This window comes from Crinia signifera, chromosome 7 (genome assembly GCF_055691185.1).
Source record: "Crinia signifera chromosome 7, ASM5569118v1, whole genome shotgun sequence".
Classification (NCBI taxonomy): domain Eukaryota; kingdom Metazoa; phylum Chordata; class Amphibia; order Anura; family Myobatrachidae; genus Crinia; species Crinia signifera.
In genome coordinates this window covers 64,178,157-64,204,958 of record NC_139223.1, presented here as the reverse complement: position 1 = coordinate 64,204,958, position 26,802 = coordinate 64,178,157, and the positions used below count along the sequence as shown (strand labels likewise).

Sequence of the window (26,802 nt, the reverse complement as noted above, 5' to 3'; positions counted from 1 at the left end):
AGTGAAAAAAAAAATATGGGAATTATCTATTCTACCCCATTTTGTTTTTACTCATCTCCTTTTATCGTCGAGAAGTATGCACTGTATATATGTAATGTGATAAAGAAATAAAGAATATTTAAAAAAAAAAAAAAAAACAGACCCACCCTTTGCCAGGGTAATGCTGTTCCTGAGGACAACTGTGATACTGCTGGTAACAAGAACCCCCTCCCCCGTACAGTACCTTGCCTGTTGGGCACTGCCCTCTTTTCCAAGCACAGCATACTTCAGGAGCTGGTGTAACTGTTTGTGTTGAATTTCACACTTGTCACAAAATAACGCAGGAGATAATCTGGGTACTTTCTGTAAAATAAACACATTAAGCTGCACATTTAAGTGAACAACACTTAAGTTGTTACACTATGCTCCTGGGCAAACTATATAGTTCCTACTAACAATATCGTTCAGAGACATCAACCAGCCCCTTACGAACATTCAGTCATTGTTGACAAAATGCGCGATAATATTAATGATATCGTTATGGTACATATCATTAAAAAATATCTTCTAGTGTGTATGCACCTTTAAACATACTCACTACTAACAGAAGACCTTCTCCAAACATTCTTTACCTTAATAATTGATTTATAAGCATATACTTACTGACATGTTAATGGATCTCTCAAATAATCAGAATAAAATGTCCAAAAATTGATTGTGTAAAAATTGCAGAAAAATTGAGTAATAGTGAGAAATATTCTTCATTTCAGGCAGACATTCTGACAAATATTGGCAGCCCAGACACTAGGCCACCACCTATGGGAGGAGAAACTTGGGGTCATCTATGCGATCAGAGACTCGGGTCACCTATGTAAAGCAGATTATACTAGTGAGGTGGCAGTTGGTAGTTAGGCAGCTGGTGTCTGTGGCAACGGAAGAGGTGGCTGAACGGGAACATATATTGTTAATTGTAAAATCTACAGGGAAATACAGAACCATACCTCCCAATTGTCCCAAATACAGTCCCGCTATTTGGTGACAGTCCCTCCCGCGGGTGGCAATGTCCCGCATCAGGGGGGGGGGGGGGCGCAGTTAGGGGGAGCAGGAGATGACTGCTGCTCTGCAAAGTAGCAGTGATTGCTGCAGGCGCATTGGCATCGCTTCAGTGCAGGGAAGAGGGATGGCAGGGAGGGGGCTTCCTAGTCGCCAGGAGAGCGCTGGGCATGCCCCCGAAAATGATAAATACAGAGGTTGCGGCACTAGGCCACGACCCTTTACCCAAGGCCATGTCCACTCTCACTTTAGCCCTGCCCTATTTTCAGGCCGGCCACTCCTTCTGCGCAGCAGGTCCTGATTTGGGGATTAGCAAAGTGGGGAGGTATGCAGATCATGGGCCTTATTTTGGTTCATTCTTTCTGACAAAATCCTTCTTAGATGGGCAAAACCATGTGCACTGCAGGTGGGGCAGATGTAACATGTGCAGAGAGAATTAGATTTGGGTGAGTAATTTTGTTTCTGTGCAGGGAAAATACTGACTGCTTTATTTTTACACTGCAATATAGATCTCACTTTGAAGTAAAACCCCACCCAAATCTAATTCTCTCTGCACATGTTACATCTGCCCCACCTGCAGTGCACATGGTTTTGCCCATCTAAGAAGGATTTTGTCAGAAAGAATGAACCAAAATAAGGCCCCATGTATCTTGTGTCCCAATGCAGAATAAAAGTAGTTAGTGGGGTGAATGCTGCGTGAAGCTTAGTCCTAAAAGAATATGTTATGTTGTCTCATTTCATACAATTAGTGTAATATATATATATATATATATATATATATATACTGTAAACACAAATCAGCGAGTTGCAGCAATCTTCAAGTACACTTAGGAAAAACAAAAACAAATGTACATAAGACAGGTAGCCATTATACAGCATGCAATGGAATGTTCACCTTTACTTTTGCTTTGTCTAAGCCATTTTCCATTTTCATATCATCTCTCCTCTTCTTAAGCTCTTTCAGAACCTTGTAGTCATTCATCTGATTCTAAAAGAAATAAGAAGCAGCATGTTACCTTTAGTCATTACATTACACTCGAGTATCCAATTACCCACAATTATTTGCTGAGGGCTGTCCTATTAACCCTGATAAGACGTCACAAGACACAGCTTATCTGGGATTTTGTTTTGCCTGCCTCAAGGCTCTGGTGGTGGTGGTGGTGCAAATATATATGTTTCACTTAGGGTTACCACCTTTCCCCTTTAATTCCGGACACATATTAATTACACAGGTTCTGTGGCTGGCTGACTTCAAGACTCCATATCACCTGGTTTTAAACTTCCACAGAACCTGTGTAATTAATGTGTGTCCGGAATTAAAGGGGAAAGGTGGTAACCCTAGTTTCACTGAACCTGTGAGAATTCACACGAAAAAGTGAAACTTTAGGAAAAACCTTCCGATGTTTCAACACATGTAATTGGATATCCCCTCTACGTCTAGTGTCAGCTAAATGTTATGGTAGTGTCAGATGGGTAATTAAGTTATTGTTTATTTTGTAGCTTGTTGGTAGGCAGCAGGCAGCCTTGGGAGTTGACATCTAATTTATTCTCTGCTTTGTTGTGAAGTGAAGAAAAAAACTGGAGAAGCCGACCTGAAGTCCCCTGTACAATCTATGTAAGGCTAGTCAGGATACGGTCATTAGATCTACAGCAACTAGGTCAACAAGCATTGGGTCGACAGGCAACAAGGTCGACATGGGTCTAGGTCGAAAGGTCATTAGGTCGACACAAACATTAGGTCAATGTGGGGTTTTTCACTGTTTTTTGAGCCGACATGGCGATATTTCATGAGCCGACATGGCGATATTTTTTGAGCCGACAGGCGATATTTCATGCCCCACCATCCTCTAGGGCGTGGTGGGAGAATAAAATAGTGCCCAAAGCATGGTGAGCGAAGCGAGCGATACGGTGCACTTCAAACTGTGTCCATGTCAACATTCGGGTAAAAAATAGTGAAAAACCCCAATGCGACCTTTTGACTGTCGACCTTGCCCATGTCAACCTAATGCTTGTGTCAACCTAATGTCCTGTCGACCTAGTGGTGTCGACCTAGTTGTTGTAGACCAAACGATCCACACCCGGTTAATCAGCACATCGGAGGAGGAGGTAGTACAGTGTGCTCTACCTTCCCCATGTGGGAAGGATTGACTGTAATACTTAGTAAAATATGGATTAACTTATATGTTTGTAAAGTGTTCATTTTAGCACCCACCATCTTTGAAAAGCCATGCAGTTCCTCTTCCCTGCCTGGGGCGTCGCTGTCTGCTGTGGTGTTTCTAGCACAGGTCTGGTTTGCATATAAGTGCTGATATACAGACCACACTGTGCTAGAAGCACTACAGCAGACAGCGACAACCCATTCAGAGAAGAGGAACTGCATGGGTTTTCAAAGATGGCGAGTGCTAGAATGAACACTATTTGTAGCCTTGTAACAATAATATAAGATTTAAACTAGATATGATTCTGTAGATTTTCGGTACTTGTTTCCTATCTGGGCGCCCGTCGCGGGCATCGCGGGTACATTTATGTATGGCCGCGACGCGACCGACGCGATGCCCGCGATTTCCCATTGAAACCAATGTTAAACTTGGAAATCGTGTCGGTCGCGTCGCGGCCGGCCATAAATGTACCCGCGATGCCCGCGACGCGATGCTCACGATTTCCCATAGGAATCAATGTTAAAAGCCGCGATGGACCCGATTTTACTGTTAAATGCCTCAATCCACCCGATTTGGCCATAGGAATCAATGTTAAATGGGCTACAGAGCCCATTAACCCTTAAATGTCCCCCCCAATTTTTGACGCCACCCCACGATCGACGCCAACCCGAAGCGTGGCGAGCGCAGCGAGCCCGCGAGGGGCGGCGGTACGCGTCCTTCGACCTTTTCATGCCCTACTATCCACTAGGGCGTGGTGTGAGAATATAATAGTGTGGCGAGCGCAGCGAGCCACCGAGCCCGAAGCGTGGCGAGCGCAGCGAGCCCCGCGAGGGGACGCGGATACCTTCACAATTATGCGCGTCCCCTCGCGGCCTTCACAGTGAAGGTATCCGCGTCCCCTCGCTGCGCTCGCCACACTATTATATTCTCACACCACGCCGTAGTGGATAGTAGGGCATGAAAAGGTCGGAGGACGCGTACCGCCGCCGCTCGCCACGCTTCGGGTTGGCGTGGATCGTGGGGTGGCGTCAAAAATTGGGGGGGACATTTAAGGGTTAATTGGGCCTAATTCAGGGTTAATATGGCCAAATCGGGTCAATTGAGCCATTTAACAGTGAAATCGCGGTCAATCAGCCTTTTTAACATTGTTCCCTATGGGAAAATCGCGGTGATCGCGGTCATCGCGACCATCCAATTTTACCCGCGATGCCCGCGATTTTTACCCCCGATGACCGCGATTTTGATCGTGGGCGCCCAGATAGGAAACAAGTACCAGATTTTCTGATGCAGGGGTAGGATAGAACCAGGAAGCATCAGTCACAACTTACTGGAAGCAAACCATGACTATTGTATTGATTTCTGCAGTCAGAGTCACCACAGGTTACAGACACAACACCGTTTGCGTGCATGTGCCATAAGGAACATTTCATGCTGCGCAAGGTGAACCTGCCAGATGGGTTCAAGTGGGGCCCAGTGCACTGCTATATAAAATAACAAGACTGGAAGATCTGCCAAGAGACATTAGTTTTCCATACACTACTGTGATGTCTCACTGCAATGTATGGCCATCCGATCCTCCTTGAGCTGCACGAGACCTTCCCAGGGGCCAGGATGGCATGCGGTTCTTTCACATGGTATGTATTGCATGTGACCCCATTCCTCGACGTAGGGAGGGGGGCCAAGTCAGAGGCCAGATGAGCAGCAGGTCTGAACTCCGATTCCGATCTGCACATAAGATTGGATGTCATACACGTGCAATTTGGGACTATTTCACCTGATTTCTCAGCCCTATCCATTGAAATCAGGTGAAATCCACAAAGGAACCTGCTGCACTGTATAAGAATCTGCTAACAAATAAATAGGGCCTAAATTGCATAGTGTATGGGGGTCTATTTGCTCATAAATAATGGGGGTAAAATGGGGATGCTGTGTATAATGTACAACGGTGTTTTGTGCAATGTGCTGGGTACTGAGTGTAATATGGGAGGTAGGGAGTAGTTGTGTGATGTACTATGGTGTTGTGTACAATGTGCTTTGTATACAGGATGTAATATGGGGGGCGCTGTGTATAATGTACAGTGGTGTTGTGTGCAATGTGCTGGGTACTGGGTGTAATATGGGGAGGGGGGCATGTATAATGTACAGTGGTGTTGTGTGCAATGTGCTGGGTACTAGGTGTAATGTGGGGGGGGGGGCATGTATAATGTACAGTGGTGTTGTGTGCAATGTGCTGGGTGTAATATGGGGGGGCGGAGCTGTGTGATGTACTATGGTGTTGTGTGCAATGTGCTGGGTACTGGGTGTAATATGGGGGGAGGGCTATGTATAATGTACAGTGGTGTTGTGTGCAATGTGCTGGGTGTAATATGGAAGGGGGGAGCTGTGTGATGTACAGTACTATTGTGTTGTGTACAATGTGCTTTGTATACAGGGTGTAATATGTGTATGTGTGGGGGGGGGGCTGTGCATAATGTACTATGATGTTGTGTGCAATGTGCTGTGTAATGGGGGAGCAGCAGGCTTGCCTAGCCTCCCGCATTTTGAAAGTGGCTCCCGCTGCCCTGCAAATTGAAGCGCAGCTGTATAATGTAGCTGTGATGTCAGTGTGTAGCAAGTACTGCGCTTGGTACTTTAGTATTTACCTGCCACTGCCGGACACACCCGAATGACAGACTTACTGGGTAGAATGTGATATGCCCCCTCAACAGCACACCGCCTTACAGTGCGATCTATAATCTCCCTAAAGCAGACCATACATGTCCCGATGCGGGCGGGCGTGCGTTGTGGGCTGCAATAGCAGGGATCACATTGCATGTGCATGCAATGCGATGCAATTTGATGAAACCTAAGTACAAAAAGTATGTGCAAGCACATACTTTTTGTACTGTGCGATGAGGTGCGCGGGAGCGCACACCTCAAAGCACACACCGGCTCAGCATGCTTAGCAGCGTGAAACTTTTTAATAGTATGCAAGCATACCTCCCAACATGACCCATGCCAGGAGGGACTAATTACTCTGCTTCTGGACTTTTCTCTTAATGTATGATTGCCATCACCTTTTTTAGAGCAGGTTAACAAATTACAAAGGTGTTTCTCCACAGGTGATGGCAATCATACATTAAGAGGGAAGTGCAGGAGCAGAGCAATGTGTCCCTCCTGGAGAGGGTCATGTTGGGAGGTATGTGCAAGTATGATCTTTACATAAGACAAAAGTTTGGCATGTTCCTAGAAATAACTGTACTAAAGTTTGGTACATGCTGCAGCAGGAGACTCCCTAGCCGACTATCTCTGTACACTAAAGGGGGTGATATGCAGGACAGAGCTGCTGTAACACAGAGCAGCCACGGGGATGTGTCTGTCAGAGAGGTCGCACCTATATTAGGGAACAGCAGCACCATAGGCACATCACTGAGGCTGCTGTGTGTCCCACGTATACATGGCATCTTACTTGCAAGGCTGAGGCTGTGGAGTGACCAGCGCTTGCTCACTCCGGTACTTCCGGGGTATACAAGAAACAGGGTAGTGCAAGCAGCGGCTACACAGCAATCTCCTGATCACACGTGTTCCCCATGACCACCACACCACCGGTACTAGTCCACTCCTGCTCCAGTCAGCCGGAATCTATTATACAGCCAGCCCTGTCGCAGCAGACTCTACCTATCAATCACCGAGCTCGGCGAGTCGGAAGTGACGTCATCGCGGGACATTTCAAATTATAGGAAAAAGGAATACAAATCAATACGATGTCGGTGCTGTTGCCGGAGGGCTGTGCGGCTGGGGAAAACTGCGGGTGAGTGTGAGACATTATAGAGTCTTTGTTCGTGCAATGCTTGGGTAATAACATGTTTCTGTCTGACTGAGCTACAAGCTGTGGAATGCTGGGGCTCTTAGTTCCCCGGGCAGCACACAGACTAATGTGACCTGGCCATGTGTGTAGTGTGTATGAATCATAAGATACACCTGGTCTAGGTTGACAGTCAATAAGTCAGCATGCAAAAGGTCGACACATGAAAAGGTCTATATGAGTTTTTCACAATTTTTTTTTTATATATTTTTTTAATTTTCTGGGCTTTTTGACACTGTTTGGCAATGGTAGAGCTGGACATGCGACCTGACATTTGCGGTCTGAAAGCTTTGCGTCCGACCTGCGGTGCCTCCTCCATACTGTGAACGGGACCCGGGTCGCTCAAACCAGGCTTACCCATTCAAACTGCACCTGACACGGGTCAGAGCTGTGTTCAACCCTGGTCGTGACCAGGGTTGAACTTCCGGGTTGCTCGAGCCCTTTCAGACCGCACCTCGACCTGTGTTATGGACACAGCAATAACCCGTGTCTACAGGGTGGTCTGAATGCGGTATAATTAGGGGTTCATATGCTTCATCCAAATATATTTAAAAAAACTCATGTTGACCTTTTCAAGTGTCGACTTTGTATATGTTGAATGTTGACCTAGACAGTGTCTATCCTATGATCCATACCCTATTACTATTATTATTATTATTATTAACCTTCTAAAGGGCAGAAGACTGGATATGTTGACCATATCATCCAGTCTGGTTCTAGCTACATTGGTCTGGAACATTCTATGAGATAAGCTGGAGTCCTATAGGCAATCTTTCCTGCCTCCTCTCTTTGTTGGCTCTCCTATTTATACATTTCACTTCATTTGTGTGGTCCATGAATAGTCAGTTGGCTGTCCCCTAGCGATCCTCTGGATAAGTGTGGCATCACCATATATGCATTTAATGCAGAAAAATATGAATTTAAGATGGAATTTGTTTTGGCTCGTGCTGTTAGGGGGTCCTAAAAAAATCAGACGTGCTGTTTAACAAAGGGAAAGCGTAGAAAAGCTGATGCATACACAGTAGAATGGGATCATTGGGGATCCCGGCTTCCACACCGTGACTTTTGTAGATTGATTCTGTTCTGTTTATACTTTTCTCCAGAGTCTCTACAAACATCATTGTTTGAGCATGAACATCAATCTCTTCAGAATTTTGGAGATCAGCCAAGCACTGCATCACTGGAAAGGCACTGTTCAGAGGTACCTCCAGGCCCTAGGCTCTGGTCACTTTACCAGTATTCTGCCTTCTGATAAAGACATGTATAAGAGTTCTGTTTATTGGAATATTTACTTGTAGGATGAGGTATGTCCTATTGTAAATTGGTGAAAATTAGATATATTACACACACACACACACACACACACACACACACACACACACACACACACACACACACACACACACACTGAGGTATGGTATGGATATATAAGGGCATACAACTATATCACATTTTTTAAAATGGTACTTGTGTATTATCAGGGCGCCCATTACGTAGTGGTGTATTGAGAATACACCTCTACGCTGGCTACGTAAACTACGTAAGTGGCTCTGGAGCCCTAAAAATACACAATGCTCAATATCCATGTCCTACCCCCAGTATCCACGTCGGTGTGGAGTTGATTCTATAAAGTGTGGCAAGTGCACACGGATACGCTTACCCTCGCGGGGCTCGCTGTGCTCACAACGCTTCAAACTTTGTGGCGAGCTGCGCTCGCCACACTATAAAAAGTCAACTCCACGCCAACGTGGATACTGGGGGTATGACATGAACAGTGGGGGTAAAATGGCCGGTCTATACTTACCCTCCTTCGGCCTGGGCACCGCGTCGATCCCCACTTACTCACGCTGGGATCCACGGTGACTCCCCGGCAGTCGCATTCAGTCCCCCTGCTCCGGAACTCGCCACGGACGCTGTACGCAATTAGTATAGTGCCGCTGGGGGAGCAGGGAAACCATATGATGAGCCGCCAGCAGCACTACGCTGAATTACGTACAGCGTCCGCTGCGAGTGCCGGAGCAGGGGGACTGAATGCGACTGCCGGGGAGTCACCGTGGATCGCGGGGATCGATGCGGTGCCCGGGCCGGAGGAGGGTAAGTATAAACCACACCACCCTGCTGCCTCCTGTATTATCACGGCGCCGGCTACGCTGACAATGTAGCTTAGCCTACATTGAAAACTTAGCGTAGCCGGGCGCCCTGATAATACACAAGTACCTTTTAAAATTTGAATATACAGTATGTACATCAATAATACACTGAATTTTCAAAATTAATGAGATTGGTGCCTAGTATTGTGTGGGACCCCCTCTAGCACCTCTGGAGAGCTGTTGATCCCTTCCGTCTGGATAACTTCCCACAGCTGTCTGACATTTGTAGTTTCAGGATCTTGGGTGCAACTGCACCTTTCAAGCATTTCTCATAAATGCTTTATTGGATTCATATAGGGCAAACATAGTTGCCATTTATTGGAAATCTCCAGAATGCTCCTTGAACTAATTCTGGGCATTTTGGGGCTGTTGGCATGGTGTATTATCCTGCTGGAATATTCCATCTTCGTGGGGGGGACATGAAATTCTTCAGGGGCTGCAAATGGTCACCAAGCACTGCAATGTAGTGGTTATCGGCCATTGGTGATTTTAGGTGGGCCGATGGTCCCAACCCTTGCCACATGAACACTTTATGGAACCATCACCAACCTGCACAGTGCCTTGTTGACAACTGGGGCCCATAGCCTATTGGTGTCTATGCCAGACCTGAACCCTACCATCAGCCCGAAACAACTCATCTGTGACTGGAACAAAAAACATGTTGCTATTCCTTCAGGGCCCAATTAGCAACGTCACAAGCCTAGGCAAGGTGCTGTGTTAAGTTGTTGTATTAACAAGGGTGCTGTGGTAGGTCTTCTGCTCCCATATCAATGACTTACTAACTCAGGCTTTCCCAACCTCGGTCCTCAAGGCACACCAACAGTGCAGGTTTTAGTGATGTCCAGGCTTGAGCACAGGTGACTTAGAGTTTATTTTGATTTAACCATTTGTGCTGAAGCCTGGATATCACTAAAACCTGCACTGTTGGTGTGCCTTGAGGACCGTGGTTGGGAATGCCTGTACTAACCTGTTGGATATGTGTCTGGTACTTCCTACATTTAATGTGGCTGTGGTTTGAGCCAATGTTGCTGGCCAGATGCTAGTAATCATGATCATTATGCACTCGTAGTCAGTGGGTAGTAAAGTCTTCAATGCGGTGCTTTCATTACGCATGTAACTTTAGAAATGATGTACCATCTGTCAGGCACTCACTATCTTGCCCAATCTGTACTCCAATAATTCACTTTGCCTTGCCATGAGCCATCTATCTGCCGAGATGTCCGATTAGAACAAATGCAGGTCTGGGCATTTTCATGACTTCACAGTACGGCGGCGCCACCTACCATTACCTTTACATCCCTCTATCCCAGGACTTTTGGCACTTCAGTGCAGTGGTTTCCAAACTGTGTGCCTAGACACCCTGGGATTCCTTGACGCTCTTGCAGGCATACCTCGCTTTGGTGGGGCAGGACCAATTCAACCTATTTATGGTCAAAGTGATAGGTTACACCAGTACTAGTGGCAGCCAATCATAAAGTATGTAAATCATCAAAAGCCCAACTGGACACCACCACGTAACTGAATGCCAGGCTAATTTTACTTCATTTAATTTAACTTTTATCTTGGGGTTAACTAAAAAGAATTGATAGAAAGTGTGTTAATCACTGCTTCCATGTCTTAATGAAGAAAATTGCAATAGATAAGAAATGCATCAGAATTTACTTTACGAATAGGAATATTTATTGTAGTATTTCCAGAAATTAAAATAGTTTATAAATATATTCTTGATAATATTTTAGAATGTCGATAAATAACTTGATTGGTTTTATATGGTTACTAGCCGATGTGTTATATTTGATGTTTTGCCTGCTGGTATAACACAAAATTCCATAAGTTCCCATAGTAAATACTAAACAACTTTCCTTTTTCGTTTAGGAATTAAGTGTAACTGCATGAAATACTGAAATGACGACAAAGCAGCTTGCAAAGTAAGATGTGACGTTCTAGTCTGTGGTTTTAAGCTTTGCTCTTGTAGGGCTGATGCCCAGTACTTCAGACACACTGTAATGTACGCGGCTAAACCTGACAAATACTGCCCACAATACAAAATGTCACATTTGGCTGTGGGCAGTATTTAGCACATTTCAGCTTGTCACATACGCCCTTCCGTGGGGCTATTTGCACTGGACTGGGAAAACAAATGATTTGCAACTGCATGGGTAATACAATTGAATTACCCCCTATATGTAATAGACCAGTTCAACTGAAAGGTTTTTGGAGAGTTTGTTAATGAGCAGTCCCCAGGAACAGCTTTAAACGTTCCGGATACCTGTGTCCCCAAAACTCCGCACTGAATAAATGCCACTTTAACCCTTTGAGTGCCAATGTTGTGAGATTCTGAAATTATGCCGGCGTCGCTCACAGCGACTGTCCTTTTAGTATAAATAAATACAAATACAGCCAAATTAATTGAAGTTTAGTTAAATGTTTCACCCAAAAAAGGAACAGTCGCTGTGAGCGGCGCTGGAATTTTTAATGGATATTTTGAGGATCTCTCACAGCAGCTTTTGGTACTCAAAGGGTTATAGTCATAGTTAATTTATGTTAATGCATATAATACAATGGTGGTATCAGTGAGTAGACCAATCAAATTGCTTGGATGCATCTACGGCAACCATTTAAAAATACTGTTGGCGTGAAATATACATATTGAAGATGTTTGCTCTGATTTTCCCAGGCAGCTTGGACTTATAAGGAGAAGCTCCAAACTTTCTTTAAGTGCCAAGGGCTCCGGCAGCCCCAAATCTAGTAAGTGTCACTTTTTGCAGATCTTCCCTGAAAGGAGGCACAAATGTTCTCTTGGGACTAACTTTTCTGTGTTTTTACAGAACAATATTTTGAATACTTGATTATCATTGACTTTGAGTCCACCTGCTGGAAAGATGGGAAACATTATGGTCAAGAAATCAGTAAGTTATGAATGTAACTGAACCCACAATATCCGTACTCATTTCCAGAATTGCCTGATGTTACCATCAGTCTGACTAAGTTGTTCTTTCCTAGTCCACTTCCAGCTCCTCCACGTTGGCGGTTACGCACCTGCTTTACTGCAAGTTGTCCTCAATAGACACTGGCCCTGTAGTAAATGCAAATAGGATCCTATGTGCCTACATGCTGATCTGCATAGACCCGGTTTACATGAACACACCCTTACTTAGCTTTTGCTTGATAACGTTTTCCCACAACTGTTCCGCCTCTCCCAGACATAATATTTGGTACATAGCAAACATGTATGTGGGGCAGCATAAGCATAGTGGAGATGCCCGCATATGTGCTCAGAGCATGAGCAGAGCGGAATCGTGCAAGATCTGCTATAAGTGGCATACTGGTCCCTCTAGATCAGCCTCAGTGTAATCAGATGAGTAGTTTAATAAGATAGATGGCAAATAGTGTTTCTATAATGGTTTAATTGAAAAAAATAAATGTATTTGCAGAAAGCGGTATAATAATGCCAAAAAGTGCAATATACTAGACATGGGCCCGTATTCAATGTGGCGGGCATGGGGTTTAAATGGCGGGGATCACAGAAAGTAAGCGATCCTAGCTGTTTAACCCCCCGTGCCGGCCACTCACTGTATTCAACGTTCCAGAGGATCCCTCCAAACAGCGAGGCTCACAGCTAATGAAGGGAACCCGCTGCATTTAGCCACAAGTCTCGCTGTTTCAGAGGCCGCATACGCCGATTCCCACTCGCTCCAAAAACAGAGCAAGGGGGAATCGGTGTGTGCAGAGGGGTCAGTTGAATACTGACCAGGCGAGCTGTGACAGCGAGCAGGCAGCACTGCTCGCTGTCACAGCTTGCCCCCGGCATTAAATACACCCATGGTATATGTTTAGGATTAGAGTTTGTCTTGATTGCTGGGCTATTGTAGTGGTAATAGTCATACAGACTATTACTACTTGGATATAAACCTTCAATAAAAAAAAAAAAAAAAAAATATTTTAGTTTTAAATTTTATATTTGTAAATGCCTTTTCCAGAGCTTTGTGCAATAACATGTACTACATCTTGTTTCTAGTTGAATTTCCGGCTGTTTTATTAAACACTGCCAATGGAGTAATTGAGTCGGAATTCCAAGCTTATGTACAACCACAGGAGCACCCGATTCTTTCTGACTTCTGTACAGAACTCACAGGAATAAAGCAGGTATGTCCATTCATTTGTCATTGAATTTGTTGTTGAACAATGCAAAATACAATTTATTACTGAGAAGAAATGTCCGTCCTCCTCAGTCCCAGATAGTAACCCTCACCTTCTGTCTCTGGCGATCATCCATAGTTACAACTCTATATGATATTGTCTGTATATAAATATAATTTACATTTATGAATATAGCGCCAGCATGTTATATTGCACTTTATACTTGGTAATATTACCAGACTGGGTAATGACAAGCAGGCAGACAGAGGCAAGTGAGCTTCTGTTTTGTTATTCATTCACTCACGTTTGAAGTGAGCTGGCAAAGGGCAAAATTAGAGATGGCACTAGTGGTGGTGCAGTTGGTACATTGCACCAGGGCCTGCCTCATATCTCACCAGTGCCCCACAGTTTAAATAAAACATTGTCTGCGGTCCATTCCTCCTTTTTTTCCTGCCGCTGGCTTCGTCTGTCACAGAGCGGCAGTCCTTGGGTACCAGGGATCTGATGTAACAATCTGGTACCAAACAGAGGAGGAGCAGACTGGTCAATGGTAGCAAGAGCACCTAATATCTATGCTGCCAGGTATGAAGAAGAAAAACAAGTCTAATAAGACAGAGTACAAGTGGCTGCTGCAGCTCCAAATAATCACTGATTCCCTCTCTGTAGTCAGACCGTTCGGCCAGCCCATGTCTACCCCTTGCATCACCCACTGGCTCTCCACATTACCATCTCCTGTCTCCCATTGTCCCTCCCTGTCACCCTTTACTTTTCCCTGTTACCAACAGCCTCTCCCCAGCATCAATATCTTCCTGACACCCACACTCTCTTGTCGACCTATCCGCTTCTCATACCCTGCTCCTCTTAGATGCCGCACATTGCCTTACCCACTGCCTGTCACCCACTGCCTCTTCCTGGCATCAACCACTACCTCTTGGTCTCCCACTTTGTCTCTTCATTACTGTGTCTCTACCAATCACCCTCTGCCTGTTACTCGCTGCCTCTCCCCAGTATCACTATCTACCCATCATTTTCTTGTCACTATGCCTCTCCCTAACACTTTCTCCATGTAAACCACTGTTTCAGACTGTCACCCACTGCCTCTTTGTGTCACCCTCTGCCGTGTGACATATATTAAGTAGTTGAGGTGGAGTCGTGGGTACTTGGGCCCACCACTCACAAGTTCCACCACTAGGCATAAATCAATAGAATAGTTCTCATACCAGCACGGTTATGCTGTGTACACGCCATTAGACTGACTGAAGGCTTGGTATTCAGTTTCACAAACACATTTGTCTCCAAGTGCAGATTTATTTGTTTATTAATTTGCATAGGTCAGTGCACTGTAGTCTCCTTTAAAAAAAACCTGTTACAGTATTTCATGTACATATTACTCCTTACCTCCACATGTTTGATTATTCAGAAACTCTTTTAGTACTGTGTTGCTTCAAGTTCTTGTGAAATGGGGAGCGGCATCTGTCCTGTGTATATGAGTGGTCTGTGCTTTTTTTTTATACAGTATATTTCTCCTTCATCCACTAGGTGTCACTGGAGTTACACTGGGGAATAGAAGGCGACCACAGGGAGCATGGGCACTTTAAAATAATTAATCAGTGTGACCAACTCCTCCCCTTCTACTTCCCCTCCCAGGCAGTCTTAGATCGTGCCCAAAAGGGAGCAGGTCACATTTGGCTCATCTCCTGGGCTTTTTGATAATTAGGGCATAAAGCAGCAAGTTTTGCCTTTGAGGACAGGCAGATAGTTGCTGCTACTATCTGCCTGCGACGTGGGAGCCTGCCGGAGGGAGCCGGCTGCTGCTTCAGGGTTTGCGCCCGGCTCCCTGGCTGACAGAGACCACCGTCTCTGGAGCTGTAACGGGCGCCGCTCTCACGCAGCGTGCACCCGATCCTCCCCCAGCCCCACCGCCGACGGCATGGCCGCAGCACTGTGAGTATTACCCTGCCTTCCTATTAGAGGAAGGTCAGGGACACAAACGGCGGTGCAGCAGAGGGTTTTTTTAAACCTGGCGCCATTATGGGTGACGGAGCTGCCAGGCGGGGGGCGGAGTTACTGCGTGGTACTTCCCAGCAGGCCTTGGCATACCCCAGCGTTCCTGCAGTCGCGGCGGCCATCTTGGACATTTGGCGCCGTTTGAACACGCTGCTGGAGGCTCCACAGTTGCGCTGCAGATCTATCCTGACTGCAGTTGGGCGATTCCTGTCCCCTGGTGACCGTCCTGCTGAACGCTCTATCCGGTCTGTGAGTTACAGTGGGGATTAGAGCTAGGTGGAGACAGTTTGGGCTGTGTCTCAAACTTAGAGCTATAGCGCTCCTAGGTATATGCCATAGCGTTGTACAAAGCTCTGTGACGGCTCTTTTACTTTCACTGTCTCTCCCTTCCAGCATAATATATTGCTGCCTATCCTATACCTACTATCTGTGATCAGTCTGGTAGTGTGTGGTGATTGCTGGGTGTTCTGTTGAACCATGGCAGGGGGTAGCTCCAAGAGGGTTACTTGCAAGAAGTGTGCTGTTAAATTTACACCTTCTAAGGAGGGAGACTCTGTATGTGATAAATGCGCTGCTTTACCCCCAGCTCCAGAGTCCCCCGTTCATACCCCTGTTTGGGCATCACAATTAGCTGATGTGATGTCTCATTTAGCTTGCGAGCTCTCTGCAGCTCAAAAGGACAGAGAAACTTCCAGAACTCAACAGGCTTCCTTGACTTCTGCTGTGCAGAGCTTAACAAAGGCCTTGACACCAGCAGAGGGCGCCATTGCCTCATCTTCTAGGCAAAATCCCCCTACCTTACTCAGGAAAAGGGTATTACAGCCCTCTGGGGATTCTGGGGAGTATGACGATATGCCTGATCTGGAGGAGGGCGAATTTGCCCTTCCAGATAATTATGATGATGATGATGAGGTGGAACCTGAGGCTCAGGCGTTAGTTGCGCAAGAGCCGGCCCCAGCCACTCCAGGTCTGGAGGACCTTATACATATGGTAAAGGTTGCCTGCAAGGTGTCAGATGACACAGACATTCCTGCTCGTCCTTCTTTCTTTGGAAAGAGACAAAGGCAGTCACCCACCTTCCCCCCAGCGGAGGAGTTGGATGAACATATATTGCAGGCTTGGAATCATCCTGATAAAAAATTCCAGGTACCTCAGAGGTTTCTGGCTGCTTATCCTCTTCCACCAGAGGGTAGAAAGAGGGTCGAGATTCCTCCAGTAGTGGACTCTTCAGTCTCACGACTGTCCAAAAAGACGGTTCTCCCGGTGCCGGGTGCAACCACTCTTAAGGATACTTCTGACCGTAAGTTGGAGGTAACCCTTAAGAACATTTTTTCAGCAGCTGGAATTATTCAGCGTCCGGCCCAGGTCGGGTGCTGGGTAAATAAAGCCATGGGGGTATGGGCTTCTCAGATCCTAACAGAGGTCCGTGAGGGCTCTGACCCTGCTTCCATTGTTCAGCTGGCTGAACAGATCCAGGAGGCATCCAATTATCTAATAGACGCCTCTTCTGACGTCTGCATGGTTGCAGCCAAGGTTTCGGCCTTATCTATATCAGCTCGCAGAGCTCTCTGGTTACGCCAATGGCAGGCTGACGCAGAGTCCAAGCGTGCTGTGGAGGCCCTGGCGTTCAATGGGGAGGTTCTTTTCGGGCCAGAGCTCGACAAGTGGATCTCCCAAGCAACGGGGGGTAAGTCCCACTTCCTTCCCTCAGCGGCTCCTCCAGCTACACGCAGGACCCCTCAAAGGCCCTCCTTTCGGTCCTTTCGGCCTACGACCAGATTCAGAGGTCGTTCCATAGGCGGAGCTCCATCTAGAGGCTCCAGAGGACGAGGCAGAGGCGCCTCGGCAGCTGTCCAGGAGCCCAAGTCCTCAAAGCCAGCCGCATGACTGTCCACGGTCCCATCTGGGGGATCCCAGAGTCGGGGCCCGACTGCTGTCCTTCTGTCACATCTGGCTGCAGTCTTGTCAGGACTCGTGGGTAAGGGATCTCGTGACCCAGGGTTACAAAATCCATTTCAGGTTAGTCCCTCCAAACAGGTTTTTCAAGACCGGTCTCCCAGTCTCAGGAGACAAGGCGCAACTTCTGTTGTCAGCAATCAACAAGCTGCGGACAACGGGAGTTGTGATACCAGTACCCGAGGATCAGCGTACTCAGGGATACTACTCCAGTCTGTTCCTTGTGCCGAAGCCGGATGGCTCGGTAAGGCCTATACTAAATCTAAAGGATTTGAATCCGTTTCTACAAGCGGTCAAATTCAAGATGGAGTCCCTGCAGTCGGTGATTCAGGGACTGGAACAGGGAGAGTTCCTGGTATCCTTGGATATCAGGGACGCATACCTGCACATCCCCATCTGGCCTCCTCACCAGGCCTTCCTCCGGTTCGCTATACAGGAACAACACTGGCAGTTCCAGGCCCTGCCGTTCGGTCTCTCATCGGCCCCCAGGGTCTTCACCAAGGTGATGGCGGTGATGATGGAGGTCCTCAGGGCACAGGGGATTACCATCATCCCCTACTTGGACGATCTTCTTCTGAAGAATCGTTCGAGGGAGGCCCTGTTGTCCAACATACGACTCACCCAGGAGACTCATCAGTCATGGGTGGATTCTGAACTTTGCAAAGTCTCAGCTACAGCCGTCCCAACGTCTTCTCTTTTTGGGGATGATTCTGGACACCCAGCAGATGAAGGTTTTTCTACCGCCCGACAAAGTTCAGTCCCTGCAGGTCCTGGTCAGGTCGGTCTTGCGACGGCCACAGGTAACGGTGCACCTTTGCACCAGACTATTGGGGAAGATGGTGTCCTCCTTCGAGGCGGTACAATATGGCCGCTTCCACTCGCGCCAATTCCAGTTGTCTCTCCTTCACCAGTGGTCAGGGTCCCACCTGCATCTTCAGCAGCGGGTGACCCTGTCTCCTCGAGCCCGTCTGTCTCTGCTGTGGTGGCTCAACTCCGAAAACCTGCAAAGGGGCAGGAGGTTCGGCATATGGGAGTGGACTCTCCTCACCACAGACGCCAGCCTTCGAGGCTGGGGGGCGGTAACGCTGGAACACCAGTTCCAGGGTTTATGGACGAGGCAGGAGAGCTTACTCTCCATCAATGTGCTGGAACTCAGAGCGGTCTACTATGCTCTTCTGCAGGCGGGACACCTGCTGCGGAGCAGAGCAATCAGAGTTCAGTCCGACAACGCCACAGCTGTCGCCTACATAAACAAACAGGGCGGCACTCGGAGCAAGGCGGCGATGAAGGAAGTAAGCAGGATCATCCTCTGGGCTCAGAATCATGCTCAGGCCTTGTCAGCGGTGTTCATCCCCGGAGTGGACAATTGGGAGGCCGACTTTCTAAGTCGGCAACATGCCCACCAGGGGGAGTGGTGCCTCAACCCTCAGGTATTTCAGTCCCTAGTACATCGTTGGGGGTGTCCGCAGGCGGATCTGATGGCGTCCCGCCACAACTTCCAGCTCCCAACATACTTCGCGCGGACTCGAGATCCTCAGGCCGCAGGGGTGGACGCTCTGGTCGCCCCTTGGCCGTTCCAGTTCATTTACCTCTTTCCTCCCTTTCCGCTGATACCTCGGGAATTACAGCGCATTCGCAGGGAGGGGGTAACAGCGCTTCTGATAGCGCCGGATTGGCCCCGGCGCTCGTGGTACACCAACCTGACGGATCTTCTAATCGACGAGCCGTGTCCGCTACCTCTTCAAGAGGACCTCCTCAGTCAGGGTCCCTTCATCTACCCAGATTTAGGACGTCTACATTTGACGGCGTGGCTGCTGAGAGGTCCATCTTGAGACATGCAGGTATCCCTAGGGCGGTGATACCTACAATGATGAGGGCCAGGAAGGAAGTCACCTCCAGACACTATCATCGTATTTGGAGATCCTATGTGGCGTGGTGCGAAAGACGCAGAGTGTCCTCTACTCTGTTCAAGAAGGCTCGGTTGCTCCTGTTTTTACAGGAGGGGTTAAACTCTGGACTTAGACTGAATACACTTAAGGTGCAGGTTTCAGCACTTTCAGTTTTTTTCCAGAAACGTATAGCTCTCATTCCGGAAGTCCACACGTTTTTCCAGGGGGACTGAGGCTTCAGCCCCCTATTCGTCCGCCTACGGCTCCCTGGGACCTAGAGTTGGTCCTCAGGTATTTGAGGTCATCGATTTTTGAGCCGTTAGAAGAGGTGGATCTTCGATATCTCACTTGGAAGGTGGTTCTTCTTTTGGCTCTGGCCTCGGCCAGGCGCGTTTCGGAACTGGGGGCGCTTTCTTGTCGCTCACCGTTCCTCCAGTTTCACCCGGACAGAGCAGAGCTCCGTACCAGTCTCTCTTTCCTTCCAAAGGTGGTCTCAGCGTTCCACGTGAACCAACCCATAGTGGTTCCAGCATTCACAGAGGCTTCACCTGAGGATAGGTCTTTGGATGTGGTGAGTGCCCTGCGGATTTATGTCTCTCGCACGGCCTCTCTTCGCAAGACGGATGTCTTGTTTGTTACCTACGACCCAGTGCGTCGTGGATGGCCAGCTTCAAAGCAAACGCTGGCCAGATGGATCCGTCTGACAATTCGTCAGGCATACCTTGCTGAGGCTCAGACGCCTCCTACTAACATAGGTGCGCACTCCACCAGATCGGTGGGTCCTTCATGGGCGGCTGCCCGTGGGGTCTCCTTGCAACAGCTCTGTCGTGCTGCGACATGGTCAGGTCGGCACACCTTTGTGCGCTTTTATAGGTTTGATACCTTTGCGGCACCAGCTTCTCAGTTTGGCCGCTCTGTTTTAAGGGGATCTCAGCGCTCACCCACCCGGGTTGAAAGCTCTGGGACGTCCCCAGTGTAACTCCAGTGACACCTAGTGGATGAAGGAGAAACAGGGATTTTGTACTTACCGTAAATCCTTTTCTCCGAGTCCACAGGTGTCACTGGACGCCCACCTCAGCGCTGTTCTCCACCTGTTACGTTCAGTGTTAGGTTCCTATTGGGTAACCTCTGGTGTTTTCCCTTGTCAGGGTTATTTAAACATGGTTATTACACACCTGTCTCGTCTGGTTTGACTCTGTGTGTGTGTTTGTTTTTTCATATATATATATATATCTCTTTTTCTACTATACGTATTGAATGATGTTATGTTGTGATGAACCTCCTCTCGGATGTGTGTTATATCTTTCTGCTCCCTTTCGGGCACGATCTTTATGACTGCCTGGGAGGGGAAGTAGAAGGGGAGGAGTTGGTCACACTGATTAATTATTTTAAAGTGCCCATGCTCCCTGTGGTCGCCTTCTATTCCCCAGTGTAACTCCAGTGACACCTGTGGACTCGGAGAAAAGGATTTACGGTAAGTACAAAATCCCTGTTTTTGCAAACTGCACAGAACCACTGCTTTTGTTCTACATAATGGATTTCCTTCTCTGTCTCTGTATCCCATTGTCGGGCTGGTGCGAGTGGCCATGGGAGAGTTGAGGAACACAGCCTTTGTATTTTGCTAAATTAGTCTTAAGGTGCGTACACACGTACAGATTTTTCTGTCTAATCTATCTGGTGGGAACAAAAACCTGGAAATGTATGGGAGCAAATGACAATCAAAAATTTCCACCCAAATGCAGGAAAACAGAAAAAAATATATGCTTTGATAAATTTGTTATATCAGAATGATTTAAACAATTTGTCTGACTGATTACTGTCTGTTTTCCTGCATTTGGGAACAATTTTTTGATTGCCATTTGCTCCCATACATTTCCAGGTTTTTGTTCCCACCAGATAGATCAGACAAAAAAATCTGTACGTGTGTACGCACCTTTAAAAGCATCCGAAGTTAGAGCCAAGATGAATTTAAACGTATGAATTTCCAGACCTTGATAGATTATTCTTAGAGTAACTTTTAAAATTACACACTGCAAACTGTGTAGCCCAGTTAATACAGTAATTACATGTAATTATTTCTTTTATCCTGTTTGGGGACACTGTTATGCCCTGGGTTATAGAGGGCACGAAACCATGATTGGGCAAAAAATATAAACGTAGATTGTTGTAAGGCTTGCTCCCCCCCCCTCCTCCCTCTACAACTCATCGGTCCAAGGACCCATCGGGAGTTCCATTAATGATTGCTGATATCCCAGCCCCTTTATCCATGTATGGCACCCCATATCTAGATTTTTTTGAGGCAGAGCTGTACTTTTTCTTGGCCTTCGTCCCTACTGGTGCACTTTTAATCATTTCTGACTCTTTTTTTCTGTTCATTTTTCTAGTTCTCCTTTTTCAGTTGACTCCCAAAGGCTCCCATGGGTTGATTAGATGAAGATGGGTGGGATGGATCAAAATTACAGACCACTTTAGTTTGTGTACTATGCCTGCTCTTGGTTTTGGCACCCTCTATGGCACATGGTATAGCAATGTCCCCCAGATAGACTTAAAAACACTTTTTTTATTTTTTTCCATGGACCCATTTTTTTTTATTTTTATAACAAAGCTGATCTGATTTTCTAATAGCAACAAGTTGATGATGGGATTCCTTTAAAGATCTGCTTGTCTCAGTTTTCCAACTGGATTCAAAAACTCCAAAAGGAGCGGAGCATCATTTTCCCGAGTGTCCTACCAACCCAGTCTTCCTCTGAGCAGAAGATGTGCGGGTTTGTCACCTGGTCAGGTAGGGAACCATTGTCAAAAGTAATAATAATATATAGGTTGTTTCTACTGTATAGGCAACGTTCTGCCAGTTTGTTGTGCACCTGAGGTATATAAACTAGGCACAGGAAAGGTCCATAAAGTTCTTAGTTTATTAGTTTTAGATAGAGATGTCTACTCAGTTTAATGTAACATATTCTGTGACCTTACACTATAATTGGTGTTTAGAACTTTAGAGGTGCACCATATAACTTTTTTTTTTTGGGGGGGGGGGGGTGTATGGCAGTTTTGGCAGTAGTTATCTAAAAAATGGTATTATGGTTTCAGATTTATTTTGATGTCCTTAACACCTATGACTATACTTTTTGTTTGTTTTTAAGTAAATTATGAAAATGTTAGTAACCATTCTACGCTTTTTCAGACTGGGATCTGGGGGTTTGTTTGCTGTATGAATGCAGAAGGAAACAACTGAGAAAACCAGACATTCTGAACTCCTGGATTGACCTCAGGCTAACGTACAAGGTGCACAGAGTTAACACTATGACATCTTTCATTATCAAGCTACATTTAAAGTAAACAGTATTGTGCTTTGCACTCTAAAACTCTAGAATTTGAGAAGATAATCGGAAAGTAAACCACTGCTAACTTGTGCGATTACACACCATGTCTTATTTTATTTGTAATGTCTTTCTTCAGCTGTTCTACAATCGCAAACCAAAAGGATTAAATGGAGCCTTACAAGATGTTGGCATTGAATTCTCAGGAAGGGAACACTCAGGTATGGGTTGTTATCTACATGAATAATTTAGTTATTTATAGGAACGTGACTTCAATTGTATTTTTATAACAATAAAAAAAAAGTATTTCCTTGTCCTGCCATCATAACCTCTAATTACACACTTTACATACCAGTAAAAGCAGGCTTATTTCTGTACAAACTCCTACAGCAAGCTAAGTGTCTTTTTTTTAGGATTGCGGTGACCTTGCTGTCCTTTTGTAACTCTACCTAAGAAACTGCTAGTCTCTGTTCTCTGCACTGCCTAAGTTTGTGCACGGCAAGAGTTTCAACCTCCTAAAGATGACCACTACCCAAATTGGTGGTGAAGCTAGCATGCTGGACATAGTTAGCAAAGTGTAAATATTATAGCTCAGTTATGCCTAATGGGGCACATTTATGAAGCAGTGATAAGGGAGAAGTGAGCCAGTGGAGAAGTGGCCCATGGCAACCAATCAGCACTGAAGTAACATCCATAATTTGCATAATCTAGACGTAACCTATAAAGAGCAGCTGATTGGTTGTCATAGGCAACTTCTCCACTGGCTCACTTCTCCCCTATTACTGCTTCATACATCTATCCTATTATTAATCCTTAGCTAAGCAATATAATCATTTTATATTCAATGTTATTTACTTGCCTATTAAACCATTTTAATGTGCTACACATTCCTTGATGTGTCTTTTGGCACACAAAATTTTTTTAATAAAATACTTGGGGGTAAATTTACTAACTCTTCTAAAAGTAAGAGGTGGGGTTACCCATAGCTACCAAATCAATCAAATTCTGTCTACCATTGTCTCGGACAGGCATGTCCAAACTGTGGCCCTTTAGCTGTTATGAAACTACACATCCCAGCATGCCTTGCCACAGCTTTAGCATTCCTGAATAGCAAAATTGGCAAGGCATGATGGGACTTGTAGTTTCACAACAGCTTGAGGGCCATAGTTTGGACGTTCTTTTCGGTCATTAAATAAAATGTATTTTGTTTCAGGTTTGGACGATTCCCGGAACACAGCAAGGCTGGCTTGGAGAATGATCTGTGATGGATGTGTAATGAAAATAACTAAATCTTTAGATAAGGTCAGTTGGTTTTTTAGGTCTCCATTTTTTCTCCAATCAACAAATCATGACATGTAGAGCAAGGTAAATAATAAACCAAACTACTGGAGGCCCAACACGCAGAATTAAAGAAAACATAACTTGTGGCAAATCTTTCTGTTGTGATAATTTGATTTTGAAAAGTTCTGGCTTTTCTTTGTGGAAACTAGGTAGTCCCCAAAACTTCATCTGAAAGAGCCAAGCCGGTAATGCCAGCACAAGGTCATAAATCTGGACATGGCGACGTTAATCAAGCTTCAACTGTGACGATGGCTAAAGATGACCATAAAGGTTTATTCAGAGAGCCTACTTCTGCACACTCTAGTGTAAGCCTGGGACAGAAACCGCACACTCCTCCTATTGACAACCTGAATAAGACTTGTGTCCGACAGCAAGAAGAAACATCGAGTGTAACAATACAACCGCCCCAGACTCTAATAAATGGTCTTTCTACTACACTTGGAAATAGGTATGGGTTCACCAGCCTAAATTCACTTGGTTCCCTACAAAATTCAATGCAATTTGGAGCCTTTACATCTACACCCATGGCTCATAACCCACACAGACTTGGTCAAGTATTAATTTCTACCACTGTCGTGTCTGTGGACGATGAGTCTGCCTTGGATTTAGCCTCCAGCTCAGACTTGTCTATTTTGGCCGACTGGGAAGAAGCAGCAGTTATAGAAGATTCCCAAGATCAAAGTGTTAGATCCACTAAACTGGAAGAACCAGTGCTGTTACCAGTGGATTCACCATCGTCCAGTGTCTTACTGTTAAATTGTGATCAGGACAATTTCAATGGGGGTCCACCGATGAAGAATGTTGGCTATCGACCTGCAGGCCCCAATTCTAAATCTGTAATCTACAAAAGCCCAGACACCACTATCTATAGTGTTAATAAGCAGATGTGCAATGGCTCGGCATTTAAATTACCGGGTGTGTTGGGAAATCAATCAAATACAAATGCATTAGCTGGTGGCCAGGCAAGTAAAATGTCTACTTTACTGGATTACTTTCCAAAGCGGAAACTTTCTAGTGTTAGCTTCTACTCCCCACCAAAGAAACATTCCTTTACCATACATGAAGACCACAGGAACCGCACTTTACCTGTTACTACTAGGGGCTCTAGTGTTATTCCATGTGCGGTTTTAAATTCTACAGTCAACTTGAACAGGACCATCAAAGCAACCAAAACAGGCAATATTACAGCCCCAATGTGCAACTGTGGTCGAAGGTCTAAGAAGTGTACGGTCTCTACTGTAGGCCCAAACCATGGCAGGGTGTTCTACAGCTGCTCTGTACGAAAGCGATATGATGAAAATGGGAAAGGATGTAAATATTTTAAATGGGAGAATACGGTTCTGAAGGAGAAGACTGCCAACTCTTCAGTTCTGCTATCCACCAGTGGGGGGTCTTCTTTTAATACAAGTCACAATGTTACAATGGGGTCTTATACATCACACAAGCCATTTCTCAATCTAAGGCCGTCAATGAGAACCTAGTTATTTTTATTGATTAATGCTGCTAAATATTGTTCTGCTATATACCATGAATCACGTTCTTCCAGATATATATTTATTTCTTTTTCACTGCATTGTAGGGTTTACAAGTACAGTAGGTAGCATTTATTTCTGTTTATTTATACAAAAAAGTAGCTTGTGAGACGACGACAGATTTGTTTTATAACTGATTCTAACTGGGAAGACTGAACATTGTAGCATAATACGTTTAAGGCACAGGTTCTCAAACTCGGTCCTCAGGACCCCACACAGTGCATGGTTTGCAGGTCTCACAGAATCACAGGTGAAATAATTAGCTCCACATGTGAAGCTTTAAAATGTGTCAGTCAGTAATGAGTGCACCTGTCGGGGGACCTGGAAAACGTGAACTGGTTTAAGGTATAAGACCAGTATAGAAATCTATATTTGGCAACCAGGTATTTTCTAGCTACTGTTCAACCCCAAGCAGAATCCTGCAGGGGGGGGTTGTATTAATTTTTGTGCAACTTCTATTGAAATTATTTTTATTATATAATACATTATGACGAACATGTTTTTAAATTTTTAAAAATGCATAAATGGAATGTTTTCAAAAATATTACTTTGTATACAAATAAAAGTATATATTTTTTTATATTTTGTTTTTGTGGCATTACTGATGTAAACTGCACCCATGGCTTACACGGCCTGAGTGCTGCTGTTTTACTTGTGGCTATTCATGTGGATGTGTGAAATATGTGCAGTTGAGGTCTCTGCATTGTAACTATTGGTCATAGTGAGGTCACTGGTTCATAGCGCAATTGATTAACTGGAAATTGGTTCAGCTCGCAGAGGGTCCTTGAACTGGAAATCACAAAAAGAAAGATTGGCAACCACCTGCGCTCACATGGAACAGCTGCTAGAGAATCACACAAATCAGGGCTACCAAACCCAAAGATGCATGCAATACAAAAAGAAGTGGATCCCCACAGCGCTATTCACAGGATTTTTCTTATTGTTTCTCTTATTCGACCATTAACATCCAGGGTATTCAGGCCACAGGGGAAAGAAGAAAGAGTCTCTTGGTTACCATCAACATGAGATAAATGTGTTTTAAAATGGTTAACCACCACTGAAACTCGCCTAGACTGGCTAGGAGAAGTACACATCAAGGTTTCTTTGGTACTTGTGGAGTATCACGGCTCCCACGATGGCCATCGTACATGAGAAAATCGCATGCGATTTTTAACAGAAAAGCATCCAAATGTATTGAAATTTGTATGAAACATGTTCAATGGCCCCCAAATGGCATTTTTGAGGCTGTACCACCCCCAATATCAAAGCGAACCCGAAGCGTGGTGAGCAGCGGCGGTACGTGTCCTACGACCTTTTCATACCCCCACTATCCACGCCGGCGTGGAGTTGAAAATAGAAAGTGTGGCGAGCCACCTTCACAGGTATACGCGTCCCCTCGCGGGGCTCGCTGCGCTCGCCACACTTTCTATTCTCA

At 45.7% G+C, this 26,802-nt stretch overlaps 2 protein-coding genes across 4 annotated transcripts in view; one reads left to right on the top strand and one right to left on the bottom strand.

Annotated features, from left to right (window-relative positions):
• Positions 1 to 6,831, bottom strand: part of REXO5 (RNA exonuclease 5) — a 47,465-nt gene extending 40,634 nt beyond the window's left edge. The window contains exons 1-4 of one of the 2 annotated variants that reach the window (XM_083153246.1): positions 6,640 to 6,830; positions 1,928 to 2,020; positions 643 to 795; positions 224 to 342 (exon numbers count right to left, since the gene is read on the bottom strand). In XM_083153246.1, the coding sequence (XP_083009372.1) occupies positions 224 to 342; positions 643 to 648 (125 nt within the window). In that variant the 5' untranslated portion in view covers positions 649 to 795; positions 1,928 to 2,020; positions 6,640 to 6,830. Of the gene's footprint in view, positions 1 to 223; positions 343 to 642; positions 796 to 1,927; positions 2,021 to 6,639 lie in introns of both variants that reach the window. The other variant, XM_083153245.1, reaches the window with a different exon arrangement.
• ERI2 (ERI1 exoribonuclease family member 2) lies at positions 6,696 to 25,914 on the top strand. Of its 2 annotated transcripts, XM_083153247.1 has the most exons (11): positions 6,697 to 6,981; positions 8,139 to 8,236; positions 11,061 to 11,113; positions 11,863 to 11,933; positions 12,014 to 12,094; positions 13,204 to 13,331; positions 21,803 to 21,959; positions 22,359 to 22,459; positions 22,634 to 22,715; positions 23,708 to 23,796; positions 23,985 to 25,913. In XM_083153247.1, exons 3-11 carry the CDS (start codon positions 11,091 to 11,093, stop codon positions 25,314 to 25,316), a joined length of 2,064 nt encoding a protein of 687 aa, XP_083009373.1. In that variant the 5' UTR covers positions 6,697 to 6,981; positions 8,139 to 8,236; positions 11,061 to 11,090; the 3' UTR covers positions 25,317 to 25,913. The 2 variants fall into 2 exon arrangements, with proteins under 2 accessions (XP_083009375.1, XP_083009373.1); XM_083153249.1 differs by lacking the exon at positions 8,139 to 8,236 and having other exon boundaries at positions 6,696 to 6,981; positions 23,985 to 25,914.
• The last annotated feature ends 888 nt before the right edge of the window (positions 25,915 to 26,802 follow it).